This window comes from Trachypithecus francoisi, unplaced genomic scaffold (genome assembly GCF_009764315.1).
Source record: "Trachypithecus francoisi isolate TF-2019V2 unplaced genomic scaffold, Tfra_2.0 Lachesis_group12, whole genome shotgun sequence".
In the NCBI taxonomy this organism is placed as follows: Eukaryota; Metazoa; Chordata; class Mammalia; order Primates; family Cercopithecidae; genus Trachypithecus; species Trachypithecus francoisi.
The window spans coordinates 28610010-28629926 of record NW_022681457.1 but is presented as its reverse complement, the minus strand read 5'-3'; the positions used below and the strand labels follow the sequence as shown (position 1 = coordinate 28629926).

Sequence of the window (19917 nt, the reverse complement as noted above, 5' to 3'; positions counted from 1 at the left end):
GGTAGAACCAGCTCTGCAGGAAGTATTTTTTTTAAAAGACAGAATTTCTTAGGGAAAGTCATGCATTTCATGTTGGTTAATTCCAGCAAAGTTTGACAAAAGAAGAATCTTTAGCTAGACCTATATGGCCAAGAGGAAGGTAAATTCATTCTCTTGAGATCGTGCCTATTCCTTTTTGCTGTCTCTATACTCAGCATATACTTCTACCATTAACACTTACCTGCTGCCTTCTTGAAGAATAGGGCATGCCACATCTCTGAAGCCACAAGCCAAGCATAGTACCCAGTGCAAGTATAGGCCCAAATGTTTGCTGGATATTTAAGAGTATATGGAAACATAATGAAAGCCTGTCATCACTGACATTTAAATGTTAAACCATCACCATCAATTTGGACAATTAGAATCCATCTCCAGTTTACATGGCAATTCTTCGATACTCTTCAAAGAATAGCCTTTGTGTTCAAATTACTTATTACTCAAGAGAAAGCAAAATGACATTTTAAGTACCTTATAGTCTATAATTCTTTATACAAACTAGTATAAAGCCAAACTGAAATTAAAAATAATCATATTCAGAAAAGGAAAAACACGTCCGTATAGTTGTCGAAAGATCACAATACTAAGGGTACATAACGAGTTTATGGAAAACTGCTATTAGAAAAGAGGTTAATCAGGTATGCAGATACATGAAAACAGTCTATAAGTGGGTGGATGGATGGGTGGAAAACCCTTTAAGATTTTGCAAAGGATGAACTTGATATTAAAGAAGGGAGTTAATTTTTATGGTAAAAAGTTTTATCAGTAGAATTATGTGATACAGAAAAAGTCATTTTGAGAGAAAGTCATTTTTAGAATAAAAGGTTAAAATTTGGAAATTCGTCCTCTTCTGTGTTACATGGTTTTCCACACTGGCATTTTTCATGAATATGGATTATAGTTGGGAAAACCTTTTATCTCTGATTTGGTAGTTACACACCCCTAGGGTCATCAGCACACGTGTAAATATTGCCTATGGAAATTCACCAGCCCTCAGTTACTCCAAGTGCTCACTCCTAATTGTCCATTGATAGCAAAGCAAATATTGTGACAAAACAAGTTTTATTTTGCAAAACATAATGTGAAACGAACTCCACTACAAAATAAGGGAACAAATTATTTTTAAATTATATAATCCAGCAGAAGAGAAACAGTGAATGGAGGTCTAGGGACTGAAAGGATCTCTTGTGGCAAAGGGAAAGAAGACAAAAATACATCACCCAAGATGAGGTAAAGGGGACCAAGAACCACTGAAAAAGTAGTGCAATATGTCCAGGAATAAAAGAAACAGACTGTATATATATATATTTGCATTGTCAATAACATGCATCATTCAAACAATCTCTTAATAAAAACTTAGTGAATTAATCTAATGAAAATATTCACACAATATTATGTAGGCAAGTATGTTTAAAAAAATATTTTAATAAGCATATTCAGAATGGCAGACGGGATGGGAGAAGGGAATTATTTTATAGTGCAAAATTACTATGCATAAATTTAACATCTAATTTGAAATTTTAAATGCCTATTTAAATATTCAAATACATTTTAAAGCTCAACAAACTTGTGTTGAACTGAATTGCCGATCCTGAACTCTATTTAAAAATACATCATGAAACAGAAAATACCCATTCCAAATGAAAATGATAGTGCTTTGTTGGGGGTGGGAATGAGGCGGGGAGACTAAATCACTATTAACAGACTTCTTTTCCCAATGCAATTTGTCAAAAGTTCAAAAGTTCTGAAATGTACTAAATCTTAAGCAAATTAAATTCATGATATTACTAAAAATTTTTAAATAGTGCAATGACTTATCAAGTTATAGTGGCTGCATTAAGAACAAATTATTGTGTGAAATACCTGTATTAACACAAAATACAATTAAATATTTCCTTACAAGAAGCTGAGCATTACGCATTATAATAGTGGAATGTCTCATTAGGTATATTTTTAAAAGATTAAGAAAAGCAACATTTCCTAAAATGTATACATGTGCCATATTTGCCAACATGCCTGAGAATTTACTTAAAACGTTTCTGTAGTAAGAGTTTGCAAGAACTTCACAAATCTGCAAATAAAATGCATCTTTTTAAAAAGGTGAAAATGGCATCTCCAACACTGCAACAATTCAAAAAAGCACAGCATCACTAATCTTTAAAAACATTTTTATATACCATCTTTGACAAAGAGCTAGGATACTTTGGATTCATTTAATAAAAAATTATTTAGAAAACAGATTGTGACCACCTGCTTGCTAAAGCTACTGCCATTCTGGATAAATTAAAGTTTTAAGTAAAACAAAACAAAAACAACAAAAAACTCAACACTTCTCAACACTTCCACCCAAAATTTTGATTTACTTAGATATGTATGTAACAACAGTGAATGTACATTAATATGAAGTCAAGTGTTGCAAAGTGGCTTTTAACACTGTTTGGGGGAAAAAAGTTGTTCACATTGGTGAAGGGAAGCAGTCTCAACACATGTTAACAGTAATACTTCATGGGGGTAAGGCCTAAACGATCATTTCTCAGTGCAAACCTTACTCAATTGCATCAGACAGTGGAGCCATTAAAAACAAGACCACAAAAGCTGTATTTTAAAAAGGCATTGGCTCTTGAACTGATGGCTGAAAAGTGAACTGGAAGAAGCATTTGGAGTATGCCTGTGTGAGAAAAACAAGAATTAATAATATTTTATAAAAGTTTGGATATAGGTTGGTCTATCAGCTATATAAAACTACATTTTTTAACAAGAATTTAGCACTAAAAATAAAATGGCACTCTTACAAGGCTATGCAGACGGATAATCCTATTTGTAATCACACAGAGCAATGATTATTGTGTATCTTATTTTCACTTTGGAAAAGCATTGTCAAATCTGAAAAACTGGATTGTAACTAGAAAGTCTGAAAAGTTTTCAAACTTCACTTTCTCTTCATAAAATCAATACTGCCTGCCCACAGTTGTTCCTTGTGTGCCAATATCTAAGTATCACTTGACCCCTCCTCTGTTTGTTTAATGCAGAAATGGGAGATTTTATGATGCATATAAAAATAACAGGATTCTGGTCAGCATGATATATTTAAGCACTTAAGCTGACATTAAACTTTTGTCTTGCTTCAAAAATAATTTTGAAAATTATAGCAAATGCAAAACAAACTGCAATGTAAGCATCATGCTTAATTTCAGAATTCTCAAATTACTTGCCCTTAAGTAGAAATCTGAAAAAAAACAAAACAAAACAAATTTTTATAATCTTTTATGAATGCTTTTACCACCTGGATAAGAAATATGACTTAATTACTACACAAACACTTAAAAATTCATTAGAAAAACCTTAGCAAAATAAAATGAAAGCTGACAGACTCAGAATAACAATTCCTCTCATAAAAGTTTACCAACTGTACAAGTTAAGAAAATTATACAAGCTTTTGTATTAAGAAAGGACAGCTCAGTCAAGACATATGTACTGTAAAAATCTTTCAAAGGCTACAAAGAATCTGGAAAAATACAGAATGTATTTCTTCAGCCCAGATAAGAATATGGAAAGACATCATTGATGTCAACAATTTTACATATACAAACCTGACCTGGTTTATTTTTAAACTTCTATATATAAAAAAATCATGCTAGCATAATTTTCAGGATTCATAAGGGTTTCCTTAATAGAGATACTCAAATTGTTTGGTGAGAAAAAATGTCTGTTTTAAAGACATTTCAAGAAACTCAAGAGAAACTGGTATTAATTGGACTTGAGTTTTTTCCCATTCCTCCATCAAACTAAGCAAAAATTACCTTGTTGTGAAATTTTATGATTAATGCATCAAATGAGAAGGTACAGATATCTTTAGTTCATTCACATTTACCAAAATTAGTAAATGTGAATGAACTAAAGATATTCAAATGAGAAGGTAGAGATATATCTTTAGTTCATTCAAATTTACTAATTTTTAAAATACCCTTAAAAGAGTCTGACAGCTTTAAAGTAAAAAAATCTGCAAAAGGCAGAATTATGAAACCTCATTTCCTAAAGTTAAGACTCAATTCAAATTTTCAAATTGCTTCAAGGAAATCAACTTTTTAAGGTAACCCATCAACCCTGAAAATTTTAGTCACACCAGAATTTACTCCAAAGAAAGTAAAATAGGTCTAAAATTTAGTCATCTGTGTTTTCAAGTTCTTCAAATTTCCCATGTGAGATTGCTTCTTGGAAAAATTCAGAAGAACCTGGACTTTCTTTTCCATTGCTGTTTACCCTTCGCCTTTTGGCAGGTCTCTCACTTTTTTCATCAAAATCATTTTCATTTCTTGCAGTCATATGAGCAAGTTTTGGGTCAGTGGTAAGGTTATCTGTTTCATAACCATTAGTATCCATATCTGCATGAAGTGGTTTCTTATTTCCACCTGTTGGTCCATTAATGTGTAACCCTTCAACTTTTACTTCCTCTTTGTTTAATATTTCACCTGGTCCATTAGATGACACTCCTAAGTTGAAAGAAATATAAATGAAACCACAATTAGAAAAAACTTAAATTTGCAAACTATTATAAAACAGCTTATTGTAAAGTTGTTATTGTTATCAAGGAAGCAAGGTATCAAATCTATGTATACATAGTCTAAATTCTTGCTCTATTTCTTATTAGCTATGTGGCCTTAGGCAAATTATTTACTCTTTCTGTACCTCCATTTCATTACATATATACAATAAAGATCATAATAGATATTCCTCACAGGGTTGTGAAAATTAAATAAGTTAATAAATGTAAATTTGGCATACGTTAAAAGCATATCAGGTATATTGGACAGCAAATAAGCACTGGATCCAGCAGTCTAAATAAGCTGAATTAATGGAAAATGCAATAAATAACTCAGATTTAACAAAAGGTTTTCAACATTCTAAACCCACGTAAAAGCAAAAGGAATGCTCTTTCTTATAAAAGCTTGAGAAACTGCCATATAAAGGCAAGATGTCATGGTTGTTTTATTCTTAATGTAAATCTATGGGAACTGTTTTAATCACACATGGCTGGGTGCAGTGGCTCACGCCTGTATTCTCAGCACTTTAGGGAGGCCAAGGCGGGTGGATCACAAGGTCAGGAGTTTGAGACCAGCCTGGCCAACAGGGTGAAAACTTGTCTCTACTAAAAGTACAAAAATTAGCCGGGTCTGGTGGCGTGCACCTGTAGGCCCAGCTACTTGGGAGGCTGAGGCAGAAGAATGGCTTGAACCCGGGAGGCAGAGGTTGCACTGAGCTGAGATTGTGCCACTGCACTCCAGCTTGAACGAGAAAATGAGACTCTGTTTTGAAAAGAAAAAAAAAGATCACACACTATTTACCTTAAGTAGACCTAAATAATCTGTCATAATGTTAAAAAACTAATGCTGCACTATCCAAGCATATACTTGAAAGTGCTGAATTATTTACTTAAGTAAAATACAAATTACTTAAAAAGTAAATACAAAGTCTTCTATAATAGGTGAGAAAAGTAAAAGCAAAATTATTCTAATAAAAAACAAAAGTTTATTGTAGAGTTGACTGTAAAATGGAATGCAAATGTTGGTGATAAGTAAAATACAGGATGCATCACTGAATTACAATTTAATTGCTTGAAAAATACTCGGCATAAAGGATGAGCCTCAAATACTGTATTTTGATTAAAGAAAATATTCTATTTTGACCAACTCAAAAATGCACTCAAATCATGAATGCACATGGGGATTATGCATCATAATATACTGAGAACAATTCTGTAGGAACAAGTCCAAAAAGCTAGCTGAGACTGTGATTAGGTCAAAAATAACTGTAAGATTTCAAAGTACTAATTAAAGCCCCATATAAAAAAGTAATATAATATTGGGATGAAAAGTTCCTTTCTTTCTTTGAAAAAGCTGGCAGTCTTGACTGTACATAATGTGAGTGGTTTTTGAGCTACAAGTAATTTATAAGTAACTTATGAACACTTTCCTAGCCTAACAGCATGTTCTCATCAAATAGATTTTTAAAAAGGAAAAGAAAATGATTTATTTGGTGTTAATATGTTAAGAACAAACAGGAAAAGCAATAGTAGTGCCAACTGTCTGCCTCCCTGAGCCTATACCGTTAGTCCCAAGGTCAGAGTCTCAGCATCTTACTCTGCTTCAGAATGGATGTGACAGACATTAGACATTAAGTCAATAAACCTTGGACCAGGACATAGTTACTGGGCCCTAAATTCTGTTTGTATGGTTTATTCTTAGAAGTAGTGAGGGAACAGAGAGGGGTTATGAAATGAACTAAGCATATACACTCCAGCAGTACCAATGTGAGACCAAAGGTCAGAAGAGGATCAAGGCTTTCACAGTGTTTCTCTTCCAGTTTCGGTCAGGAAGAAGTCAGCTCTTCACTGGTACTCTCCTATCACTAGTTTCCTCAGAGGAAACTTTCTTCTTGGAACTCTTATTTAACAAGACTTTCTTCTTGGAACTCTTTTATTTAACAAGACCATTTAATCAAAGAAGAAATCAAAATAATTCTCTGGCTCTTACTATTGATCAGCACAGCTCTGGTCCACTGTATATTTTAAACGGAAACACTATCTGAACCTCAAACAATTAGTATGCCTTTTTCTTCTCTTTTTCTTGGAGAGAAAAACAAATATTTCTGTAGAATATTAATGTACAGGTTGATACTGACTTTATCTTTTCTCCTTCTTCAAGGTTATTATGCTATCAAAGAGAACTTAAATATTCAAAACAGTGCACTTGTTACCTTACGTCAAGGTATTTCACAATTCTCTGCAGATCTCATGTGAAACTGCAGGGTTTTGACCTAAGAGTTAACATAAATACTTGTATCTAGGCATCAACCCAACTATATAGACAGGAAAAGAGATGCTACTGAAAAAGAACACATTTCTTACAAGAAATAGTCACTGTTGGTAGTATGCTTTATTAAAATTACTTTTTAGTGATGTCCAATCACTTTGTATTGTTAGTATATATGTATGCTGATGTTACATATGTTTCATGTGTTATCATTTTTTACTTTCTGCTCTGGAAGTTTAATAGAAACCCAAACTGAACTTCCCAAGTCACTGAAAGAAAGTGTCTCTTATTATGAAGAAAGAGAAATGTTTCTCTGGTTGCTTACCATTTTGATTAGTAGTGCTTACAGTGCCATCTTCTTTCTCAGACTGGCTGTTACTACTATTTGATGCAGTTGGGGGAGGGGACGGTGCTCGACTAGATGCAGCGCTTTCACTTTCATCTAGAAGACGATCCATGTAATCCCTTAAAATTAATAAAACATTTTTATATTAAAAAGCTGAAAATTAAAAATTAGTTGAGGTTAAATTTAGAAGGCTTTATTAACAAATATATCCTAATATTCACTTAACATTCATTCCACTGCTTTATCTATCACACCAGGATCTGAATATTTAAATGAAATGCTCCTTTTGGTTACACGTTTATAGGAAAAATGCATAAAGGCTTTAAAGTAACAAATTTGAGAGACATAAGAAATTTTGAAGCTTGTAAAGTTGTAGGCAAGTGGCCCAACTAGAACTAGAAGATCTCTTAACTGAAGTGATAGGGGTGATGTCTAGCAAGAGTACAAAATAATTTCGGTACAAATACAGATTGAATTTTAAAGCTCCTAAAGGCAATACCTAAAAGACAAATTTGAGCCTTTTAAAAGGACTGATTACCTCCTAAAATCTTCCTGGATATTTTTGGTATTATATTTCTGCCAGATCTGAGCTATAAGATGCTAACTAAATTCCTGGGATTATCTGCTGGTTTTATCCTGTCACTTTCTCATTGCATATGAGCTCACTTCTTCTCTAAGTCATTCCTGAACTACATAACTGTGGTTAAGTGACACAGGTGAGAAGATCTGGGATACAGCCTTTTCTCTCTCAGGTTTAGTGTATTACCTATAAAATGTAGATAAATCATACCTCTCCTATCTAACACATATGGTGATTGTATTATATATGTACATAAAAATGTTTCATAATCCAAAAAGTGCTACTAAACCACTAGAATAAAAGTCAGCAAACTATAATATTTATTCTCTACCTCTTAAAGAAAAAGTATGCTGATACTAGATACTGCACTAGAATTCTCCAAGGACAGGGATTTTTAGTCTATTTTGTTTATACCTGCACCACTGATACCTAAGGTGTGCAAGGCACAGAACAGAAAGATCAATAAAATTTTAATTGTGTTACTTATCTTAAAATTCCTTCAGCATAAGTATGATAGAAATATTAAGACAAATCTCTTAGAATTTTGTGAGCAGAGTAAATAAGAAGCAAACAGTGGAAGCTCTGAGGAATTTCCTTAAAGTGTGTGTTAACAGTCTATAGTATGCTATTAATTATACTTATCTCAACCTATATGGTCATCACTGTCTCCTAGGTTATAGGGATTTAACAAATATAGGGATGTGATACCTGACTTCAAGAAACTTCTAATAGTCTGATTAGACTGATTAGACTTCTAATAAAACTAATACATACTTACAAATTACATTGTATGCCTTATTTTCCTCATCTATAAATGAAGGGAATTCAATTAGATGGTCTTGAAGACCTATAAATCTACATAGAATTAAATTATATGGTCTTGAAGACCTCTTGAGCTTTATGCTAATCATCATAATTATAGAAAAATTACGTAACAAATTTGAAGCACACAGACATAAGTGTGATGAGTCCCAAAAGGACTTCAGGTGCTAAGGCTAACAGAAGATGCATGATGAGGAATTGCTAGAAATAAATATGTTATGGTGGGAATGGATAATATGAAGGAAGTTAAAAGCCAAAGCAAGGCCTGGCATGGTGGCTCACACCTGTCATCCCAGCACTTTGGGAGGCCGAGGTGGGCGGATCACCTGAGGTTGGGAGTTTGAGACCAGCCTGACCAACATGGAGAAACCCCGTCTCTACTAAAAATACAAAATTAGCTGGGTGTGGTGGCGCATGCCCATAATCCCAGCTACTTGGGAGGCAGAGGCAGTAGAATCGCTTCAACCCAGGAGGTGGAAGTTGCAGTGGGCCGAGATCATGCCACTGCAGTCCAGCAGCCTGGGCAACAGGGTGAGACTCCATCTTAAAAAAAAAAAAAAAAAAGGCCAAAGCAAAGGAAATAAGAGTTGATATCAAAATTATTTTTAATTTCTGGATACAGTCCATAATTCTGTGGAAGGATAGTAATTATTATTATCAATATTTCCTAAAAATTAACAGCATCCAGAATGTTCAGGAAAGGGCAGAATGAGACAAACCATCCAGAAAGCTGAGGCAGCATTCGGATAACCAAAGTTACGCTGAGTTAATTTTTAGTTAGTGGAAAAATTATTTGGAAAGCTGAATATTTTACAATGAAATCTCCAATAGGGCTCCCAATTCTTCCAGGTAGTAAATAGGGACAATGTGTAGCAGAATCTTTCAAAGGCTGTTTATAGGCAGAAAAAAAAAATGTGTTTCATTCTGGTGAACAAATGGAAGGTCAACAATTTAATGAAAAAATGAACAAATGACTTTCAGGATAATGTGCTCTGAATTATGGATTTTGACCTAAAAAGGAGGATGAGAAAATTCACTCAGATTTCTCTCTGAACACATTAGCTTAATGTTTTAGGAAGTCACTTAAAGTGCAGCTATTAACAGGAAGAGATGGTTCTGGAAGCAAATCAGAAAAATTTATCCCAGTCTGGAAAGAAGTGTACTATTTGGTCACTGCTTCTTATAGAAGACATAACACAGCTAAAAGGGAAGAGTCTCAATACAAAAGTATGATTCTTTCAGTTAAATAAACTTTATAAAAAAACCCAGTGGGGCTACAACTGAAGCCTACAAAACCATGGTATTCCTGCCTAAGGGAAAAACACATTAGTTCACTTCATACCATTATACCAGGTGACCACTATTAAGATATTGTTTACTTTTAACTGTGGCCACTCTACCTACAGAATATTTAACCTTAAGAGTCATCAAAGTTACAGATAAAAGTATCTTCAAAAAGTTTTCAGAAGCTACAGGGAGATCATTAGAGAAATTAGAATATCTGGTGGCACATCCCTACCTAACCTGTTAAGCTTGACATCACAGAGGACCAACTAAGCCAGCCCACACTTTGGTGATGCTTTCTGAAAGAGAAAACTGGATGAACCATGGGTCTGACCCAGCATGGCCGTTCTTATGTGGTTACTGCTGATGATTACAGACTGACTGTAGCTCATGTGTGAACATTATTTCTGAAATGGTTGAAAAAAATAAAAGATGTTACTATTGCTTTTCCCTATATAACGGCTTGAAAACCATGACTATTTTAAGATATATCTGCAGACTAGATAGCTAGCTATATCTAATTCTACATTATTATGCTTGAATACTACTAATAAAAAAATTAACTATAAATTTAATATTAAGCGATGAGATAAAATTTGGAATACTGCTATTTATGAAATTCCACTTTAGCAATCACCAGCTTTGAATAATGGGGGATGATGTACACAGTCCATTGTCCCGTGATTTCCAAGGGTGAATCATACCCATTTATTCCCTTTCAGATTATTTTACTGTGGGCTTTAGAGCATTTGACCTTCTAAGGAAGTGACCAGCAGAGATACCTACAAATGAACTTGACAAAGAAACAGTGCAATCTAGGACTCTGAAGAGCAAGATCAAATAAGCATACAAGCACATCTTTCTTTTCTTTTCTTTTTTTTTTGGAGACGGAGTTTTGTTCTGTTGCCCAGGCTGGAGTGCAGTGGCGTGATCTCGGCTCACTGCAACCTCCGTCTCCTGGGTTCAAGCAATTCTTCTGCCTCAGTCTGCCGAGTAGCTCAGACTACAGGCGTGCACCACCATGTCCGGCTAATTTCTGTATTTTTAGTAGAGACGGGGTTTCACCATGTTTGTCAAGCTAGTCTCGAACTCGTGACCTTATGATCCACCTGCCTTGGCCTCCCAAAGTGCTGGGATTACTGCGGTGAGCCACTGCACCCAGCCCAAGCACATCTTTTAAAGGTAATTATTTGGTCAGCTTTAAGAACATCTTTACTGGAGAACCTTGAATAAGTCACAGCTTTGCATTACTTTTTAATTCTGTAAACATTAGGGAATAATTAAGGACAGTACTGTAAAGTTAATTCCACCATAACAATCACCATTTTAAAGCAATTCATGAGAGAGAAGGGGTTCAATACTCTTTCTATTTAAGTAACAAATTGCCAGTGGTAGTGGAATGTTTCACTCCAAAGCTAGACTGAATGAGGTGGAAGACAATAAATTCTCTTAACATGGGAATAAATTAGGCATATCAGACATTTTACATAAAGAATGGATGTAACAACCCATATCTGTCACTGGGACTAAGCTAGAGTTGCATTACTAATTCTCAAATATTACTTGTTAGAGGAAAATTTCAGGAAAGCTAGGAAAAGGAAAGTCACCATATACATGTTTTTTTTCCTCTATAAAAAACTGTGTGCCAGGTGCAGTGGCTCACGCCTGTAATCCCAGCACTTTAGGAGGCCGAGACAGGTGCATCATTTGAGGTCAGGACTTCAAGACAGCCTGGTCGACACAGTGAAACCCCGTCTCTAATAAAAATTCAAAAATTAGCCAGGCATCAATGGCGGGCACCTGTAATCCCAGCTACTCGGGAGGCTGAGGCAGGAGAACCGCCTGAAGCCAACAGATGGAGGCTGCAGGGAGCTGAGATTGCACCATTGCATTCCAACCTGCGCAACAGATCAAGACTATGTCTCAAAAAAAAAAAAAAAAAAAAAAAAAAAGATTAAAACTGTATGTGCTTATACTGAATGGAACTGAATTTAAGAAAAACATGGTTTCACAGCTGTTCTGATCCATTTCTTCTCAACGGTGTATTAAAAATATACATTCTAAATCTTGCTTTAATGATATGCTTGTCTCATAATATGAACTGTAGTTTACAATATTTCATAAGACACTGAAAAGTCTAAATGCCTTATTTATGAAGATATAATAGATGGTAAAGTTTAATGTATATTATAAAAGCAAGATTGTATCGCTTCTCGGCCTTCTGGTTAAGATCAAGTATATAAAAGCAAGATTATCAAAATCATAACTCAAGAAAAATCTAGAAAAGCTTAGCAAAAATGTATATATAGCTCTTAAGGAAAAAATTAACTCACGTTACACCAGGATGAAGATTATATTTCTTTTTTCCAAATCGTGTTTGCTGAGCAAAGAAATCATAACGTTCAGATTTTTTCCACATGTAATAGAATGCTACACATTCACCAACTGACCTTGTTCGGACCTATAAGAAACAATTGCTTGTTTTTAAGAATCTCCTTTTTAACAAAGTTACCTCATGATAAACATCTGAAGTTTGAAAATAAATTTGGCTAGTTCTTAACTGATATATAATCCTATATATAAAATACAACACTGTAGCTATGTTGAAAGCTATTCTTTCTAAACGTCTATTAAGAGAACTAATATATTGGCAACAGGTCTTCAGATATATAGCACTGTGCTTTTTAAAAGGCTACTACCATCATCCTAATTTACTAGAAAAATATACTCCTGTATTAAAAATGTGTGGAAGTTGGCTGGGCGTGGTGGCTCACACCTGTAATCCCGGCACTTTGGGAGGCTGAGGGGGGTGGATCACAAGGTCAGGAGTTTAAGACCAGCCTGGCCAAGATGGTGAAACTCTGACTCTACTAAAAATACAAAAATTAGCCCGGCGTGGTGGCAGGTGCCTGTAATCCCAGGTACTCGGGAGGCTGAGGCAGGAGAATCACTTGAACCCCGGGGGGCTGGGGGTGGGGACAGAGGTTGCATTGAGCTGAGATCACGCCACTGCACTCCTACCTGGGTGACAGAATGAGACTCTGTCTCAAAAAACAAACAAAAAAAAGGCTAGAAGTGGCATTCAGGTTAAAATAAATGTTATAGTTTGCTAATACTTTTACTCACAGAGTACGAGTACCTAGAGAGTGTATCTTTAAATTCCCTTTTGATAAATTCTCTTACTAGTCCCAACAGCAATCCAGACTCAGTTAATTTACTCTCTAGAAAGTCTGGGAAGATGCCACAGTGAGTTAAAAGTATAATAACGCTAATGCTTTGTTTACTAAGTTAACTCTTGTGGCTTACTTTGCTGTACCTATTTGTGCAACTGAATGATTCCCCTCACATAATGTTAAATGCCTACGGAATTAAATGATGCTAACAGAATCCCTTTTTGCTACTTAGCCACCAGGAGAGCTGGTGGTAGGGGTGATGCACATACATGAAATGCTGAGGATTTAGGGCTGATGTATATAAATAAAATACTGATAACTTTTTTCCTTTTTTTTCCTTTTCTTTTTTTTTCGGAGACAAGAGTCATGCTCTGTTGCCCAGGCTGGAGTGCAGTGGCACCAAACCAGTAACTGCAGCCTTGTCCTCCCAGGCTCAAGCAAAACCTCCTGCCTCAGCCCCTCAATAACTGGGACCACAGGTGCAAGGCACCACACTCTGGTAATTTTTCTATTTTTTGTAGAGATGGGGTTTTGCCATGTTGCCTAGGCTGTTCTTGAACTCCTGGGTTCAAGCAATCTGCTTGCCTCAACCTCCCAAAGTACTGAAATAACAGGTATGAGCCACTGCACCAGCAATACTAACAATTTAAAAGGAAATCCTGTGTGTGTATGTGTTTTGGATGCAACATACTTCTTCATCCCATAAATTTCTGCTCTTGAAGTAAATATTCTGTAGCACTGATTGCACCTGAAGGACAAGTGTTGATGACACCCTCCCTTACCCAACATATATTTTGCTTTCTTCCCCTGTTTGCACTTTACAGCTCTGATCCATACTGCTCTGAGATTGACAGCAATCAGGACTTTTAAAAAAACCATTCTCTCAAGCTCTTTTTTCGTCTCCTCTAGGATCTTATTTCTAGATAGATTCAAGCTAAGTCAACTGTACTTTACTGAAAGCAAAAAGATAAAGTCATTTTGGGGCATGCAAAGTTAAGATTACGAAAAATCTTCAACAAAAGCCCTCATAATAGAACTTATGATTAAGATCTGAACTTTAATTCCAGATATAAAAACAAACCTGATATTTTCACTAGAGTACTCTTCTCTCTTTTAAAGAATTACTGTCCTCTTTTTTGTTCACTAATTTAGTATATTATGTAGAGGTTGGCTGACTTCTACCTTGTAACATTTAAATGCCACTGTCCCAAATATTTATAAGAAATCAAGGTTATACTTTTAATACTTATGTTATTTGGCTCTAAGTTTCAAGCCATCTAGTAATTTCTTAGCTCCTTTAAAAAAATCATATTGGTCAGGGTTGTTGCTGCTGCTTGTTACATCAGCTATCATTCCAGGAGTCCCTTCCTTAGGTAATTCAGCATGGTTTGGTTTAGAATGTTTTAATTCAAGCAGAAGTGCTAAAAAACAACAACAACAACAACAAATCTCATCCAAAAATGTTGTCCCTTTCAGTCATAAAACAATGAACTTTTTTCTTTTTTAATCAAAAACATACATGGCCAGTCACATAATGTACCCTTTTCTTGAATGTTAACTATATTTGAGGTTATCAGATGATATGAACACAACATTAGGGGTATACAATTTTGAAACTACATTGTCTTCTAAGTTATCCTAAATGCTAAAACTAAAAATTTATCTATTAGTGTTATCTGCAGTAAACTGCCAACATTCAACAAAATAGTTAAGAAAGAACTAGTTGGGAGTGGGGCTCTTCACTGCCCAGTTCCTGCTTTTTAAAAAAAAAAAAAAAAAAAGAACAACAATAAACTAGTTAATGCACGACAAAATTTAAGAAATGAACCCACAGGGTTTGTAAATAACTTTTATTAATAACAAAAAATATTAAATATGTGTCAAAAAAATCAACTGGATACAATCCATTCACACCCAGATGTATAAAAGGAGAGATGTGAGGCCGGGCGCGGTGGCTCACGCCTGTAATCCCAGCACTTTGGGAGGCCGAGACGGGCGGATCACGAGGTCAGGAGATCGAGACCATCCTGGCAGACAAGGTGAAACCCCGTCTCTACTAAAAAATACAAAAAAACTAGCCAGGCGAGGTGGCGGGCGCCTCTAGTCCCAGCTACTCAGGAGGCTGAGGCAGAATGGCGTGAACCCTGGAGGCGGAGCTTGCAGTGAGCCGAGATCGCGCCACTGCATAGCCTGGGCGACAGAGCGAGACTCTGTCTCAAAAAAAAAAAAAAAAAAAAGATGTGGTAGAAGACTATTCAGAGCCTCAGATATAAGCCCAGGTACTTTCAACAAGGTCCTGGACAAGCTACGACACAAAACTTAGAAGCTATCTTTAAGGAATTACATAAACCAATACCCTTGTCATTTCTACTAACTAAAAATAATGTGATAATCATAAGCCTAGGAATTTCCTACATTTAATCTCCAAGACTTTAATTCTGCCTGTCCTAATCTGTTGTCCTAATGTGTTACTCATGGAAACAACACATTTTTCTATTCTATATAATTATATAGTTACTATTAAAAATCATACCTAATTTCAGTTATAAGAATTAAGCCCTAAAACAAATCTTAAGTAATTATAAAGTTATTTGGAGTATAAATTACATGACTGATATTATCAACATGAAATGATAAATGATTATGTTAAAATCCTCAAATTAAAACTATAAGAATATAAAGCTGATTTGACACAGAAGCTTCTAGAAAATTAAATTAAATATTGACTAAAACTAAGTTAAATATTAAGTATTTGATTTTAGACCACTCAGGATTTAAGCAAATGTAATAAATATTTTAATTGCAAATAATGTTATGTTGAAAATGCTTTAAAGTTTCCAAATTATTTCAAAGGCCCGCCATAAAATATTTAGTCACAGACTGTGGAAAACAGCTATAAAGAATTGCATTGCACATACACACCCCAACTACAAGATGATCAACATGCTTGTAAATGAGTGCAATTCTTAAACACCTGCAATATGATACCCTGAAAACAGTCACCAACAGGCAATTATAGGTTAGGAAGTATAGGCAGCTTTACTGTAATTACTCACTAAATACCAAAATATTGTCATATTAATGATGAAACCTTTAACACTAGACAACATAGCAAATTAAGACACATGACCATTTGAGTTAACTAAATTTCTTTTTGCAAAAAAGAGATTATCATTACTTACTTTATTAGCCTGAATCAAATGAAAATCCTTTCCATAGGCCTTCAGCCCTTGTTCAAAATTTCTACACTCTTCCTCTGTCCAAACAGATAATTCCTCTGACAAGATGGGAGGAACAAACTGTTAGGCAATATTCCCCCAAATATTGCATAAAACAAAACTACAAATGAAAACTTAACTTTCTGGTAAAAATGAGGGAAACATTTTACTCCTGAGCTCTATTACTAATTGTTGCAAAAGATAAAGTGACAACAATTCCTTATTTAATAAGATTTTGAATGATTTGGTCCCTACCTCTCAAGCTTCAACTTGGGCCACTGTCTTCTTAATGCTTCATGATCAAACTATCTTAGCGCCACCTTCCAATTCCTTAAATTTGCCACGTTCTTTCTTACTTCAGACTTTGTGCATAGTGTCTCTCCTTTGCCTATAATTATTTCTTGCCTCCACTTCATCCCCTTTCACTGAGATAATTCTTTCCCATCCCAACACAAATATCACTTCATTTTGAATGCTTTCCCTAAAAGCACTACCCTCTCCCCCAGCTAGGTTAAGTCCCTTTACTACAGGTTTCAATAGCACCCTCTAATTTTCCTTGAAGAATTCATCAGCTATTTTCCAGTTTCCCTACCTAAGCTCTAAGCACCACAAGGGGAAGGGACTTTGCTTATAGTTACATCCTCAGAACTCAGAAGGCACTCAAATTTTTGTTAAATAAATATCTCTCATTTGTTACTTAAATATATATATATAAGTAGTAATCTTAGTGAAGGGGGTAGGAGCCACATTTAGTATAAAAAAGAAAAATCCAAATTTTAGTCATGGCTTCATTACTGATGAATTATGTTTGCTTTAGCCAAGTTACTTTAGTTCAGAGATCTCAGGCTCATCAATTTTTACCTTTAAGTAAAGGTATTATCTGTCATACTACCTAGTTCACAGAGCAATTATCAAGATCAAATAAGAAAATATTTATAAATATGCCTTGAATGCATAAGACAGTATAAATTTTTACATTTTTACTTACATGATCGTATTTTCCCACAAAGAAGGAAGGGACAATCTTAATCCCACTCCCCATAATGACTTGTATAATACTTGGTATTTTGTAAATATTTATCAAACTCAGAAAAATCAGTATTATTAAGTTTAGGCTATTATACCTAGGTAAACTGAAAAGCTTAATTTTAAAATTTCTGCCAAATCATGAAAATAAATAAAAACTATACTTACCTCTAGCTGCTTTTACATTAAATCTTAATCTTCTCAGTGCTTCTTCTGTATCAAAATTGCATTTAACCAATTCATATAAAGCCTAGAAAAATAAAAGGCTTGAATATGTGACAAGGACTATAAACAGTTCAATGCTACAAGAGTAAAGGTTTTTCAAAAATCCAGTGTTCTCATTCTTTTTGAGGGCAAATAACTTTAGTGAATAGAACTCCAAAGAAAAACAAATATGAATTCGATCCTGATAAATTAACTACCTTTAAATATGTACAAAGTAGGATATGTAAAAACTTGGTGGCCATAGTATCCTAGGAACTAAAAATAATTCATTTTATATCAATGAAAATCCCTTCTTTGTGGCTTCTTGAGATTCCTATAATTTTAAACAAATCAGAAAAGAAAAACAATGATTAAAAAGGTAAAAAAGATAGGTTCATGGTAGGCTCTGGTCTTACCATGTACATAACATTATCTGAGGTGAGAATTCCAACTTGATATCCACAGATTCTTAGGGACAGCCAAAGGAATTTTAAAAAGCCTAATGAAAAGTATATACAGGCAAAATAAAACATCAGGTTTTTGTTTCGGTTTTGAGCTTCACACCAATGAAGTCAGTGTGGTAACAAGGGGTATCTTACAGGGATTATAACCTCAGATTCCTTTGATAATGTTGACAGAATAACAACAATGCAAGTGACAGCATTTACATGTATAAATGTGTATGGCAAAGTTCTAACCGTTATTTCTTATTCACATACCTGTTCATTGTCTTTTATGTGAGATCCTTCTGGAATTGCTTCTACACCCTTCTCATCACCTGTTCTTCTAGACGCATCTTTAAGAAATATAATCACTTTATCTTCTGGTAAGTACTCAGGGTCCCACAGGAGCTGATCATCATTTTCATATACTAAATTAGTAAAAGAGAGTGTTAAAAAAATTTCTAAAAACTGACAGAGTCTGTGTTACAACACATTACTAAACAAACAACTCAGAGCCAAATGTTGAGAACTGAGGTATAGTGTGGTTCTACTGCTTGCCTGACTTCTTTCTTGGGCAACAACTGTAGTTTAAGTGAATTAAACAATTTAAACAAAGAGGAGGTACCACTTTATGCCCCCTGCAGATCCAGTCTGACTTTATCTTGAGTTTACCAAATTCCAAGCTCTCTTGGTTTGAATACCATCTCTTGATTTGAATACCATCTCTACCACTTACTATGTGTATTACCTTGGGCAAATTACTTCCCTTCTGTCTCATCTGTGAAAGGAGGTAACAGTAACTCTACCACATAGTTTTAAGGATTTAAAGCACATTACAATCATTCTGGCACATATTAAAATCCTATAATTGTAACTGTAACTACTGTTTTTGAAAAAATGTCTAGAAGAATGCTCACCAAATGTTAACACTGCTTAATTCCTGGTGGTGGGATTTGAGGTAAATTTTACTTTATATTTTCTGTAATGCTTGAGTGTATAATGTGTATAAATCACTTTCACAAAAACAAAAGTCATTACTTTTTAAAAGGTATTTAAGTTTCATCATAATTTCCATTATAAGAAGATTAAAGCCTAAATCTAATTAAAACTCAAAAAGTAAGGAAAGGAGGATGACCTAAGATCAAATCCTGTGGAATTCTAAATGATAAGAAGAAAACATGGATAAAATTCGAAAGTCACAAATAGAAGAAATACCAAGAATGTAACCTCATAGATGCTAAGGGAAGAGAGTGTTTCAAAGAAAAGCTTCAAAGACTGGTTAAATTCTGTTGAGTGATGAGGATGAGAACTGAAAAGGTTATGCCAGCTTTACTAACAAGAAGGTGAATGCTGTGAGAACTTTCTGTAGAGAGATGGAAGCAGAAGCCACATTGGATAAGATTGAAAATGGAAAGTTAAGAAATAAGACTGTTGAAAAGTTTAGTTATGATAGAGACAGGGGAGTAGCTAGAGAGTAGAGTTGAAGAAAGTTTTTATGTTGTTTTGGTTTGTTTTCAAAGATGAGGCAAACGTGTAAATGCCAACAGAAAGGAGCCAGCCTGAGAAACATTTTGACTTTAAGAGCCAAGAATAACAGTGTCAAAGTTTCTTTTATTATGAAAAGAAATTAACAGCTAATTAAGCATATCCTATGTACCAGGCAATGAATTTTTTTTTAGACGAAGTCTCGCTCTGTTGCCCAGGCTGGAGAGCAGTGGTTCGATCTCGGCTCACTGCAACCTCCGCCTCCCAGAGTAGCTGGGACTACAGGCATGTGCCACCACGCCCAGCTAATTTTTTGATTTTTTAGTAGAGACAGAGTTTCACATGTTAGGATGGTTCTCGATCTCCTGACCCCATGATCCGGTTCTCGATCCGACCCCGTCACCCGCCCACCTCGGCCTCCCAAAGTGCTGGGATTACTACAGGTGTGAGCCACCGCGCCCAGCCGTATTATTTTCACACAAATTATCATG

General features: G+C 34.9%; 1 protein-coding gene across 16 annotated transcripts in view; it reads right to left on the bottom strand.

Moving 5' to 3' along the window:
* Positions 1–1081: 1081 nt before the first annotated feature.
* MIER1 (MIER1 transcriptional regulator) overlaps positions 1082–19917 on the bottom strand; it is a 66691-nt gene continuing 47855 nt past the window's right edge. For 14 of the 16 annotated variants that reach the window (XM_033225215.1, XM_033225219.1, XM_033225216.1 and 11 more), the window contains 6 exons: positions 18218–18369; positions 17463–17544; positions 16233–16327; positions 12211–12338; positions 7171–7310; positions 1082–4526 (listed from right to left, as the gene is read on the bottom strand). In XM_033225215.1, coding sequence (XP_033081106.1) covers positions 4198–4526; positions 7171–7310; positions 12211–12338; positions 16233–16327; positions 17463–17544; positions 18218–18369 — 926 coding nt within the window. In that variant the 3' untranslated portion in view covers positions 1082–4197. The remainder of the gene's footprint in view (positions 4527–7170; positions 7311–12210; positions 12339–16232; positions 16328–17462; positions 17545–18217; positions 18370–19917) is intronic. The other 2 variants (XM_033225229.1, XM_033225230.1) reach the window with 2 other exon arrangements.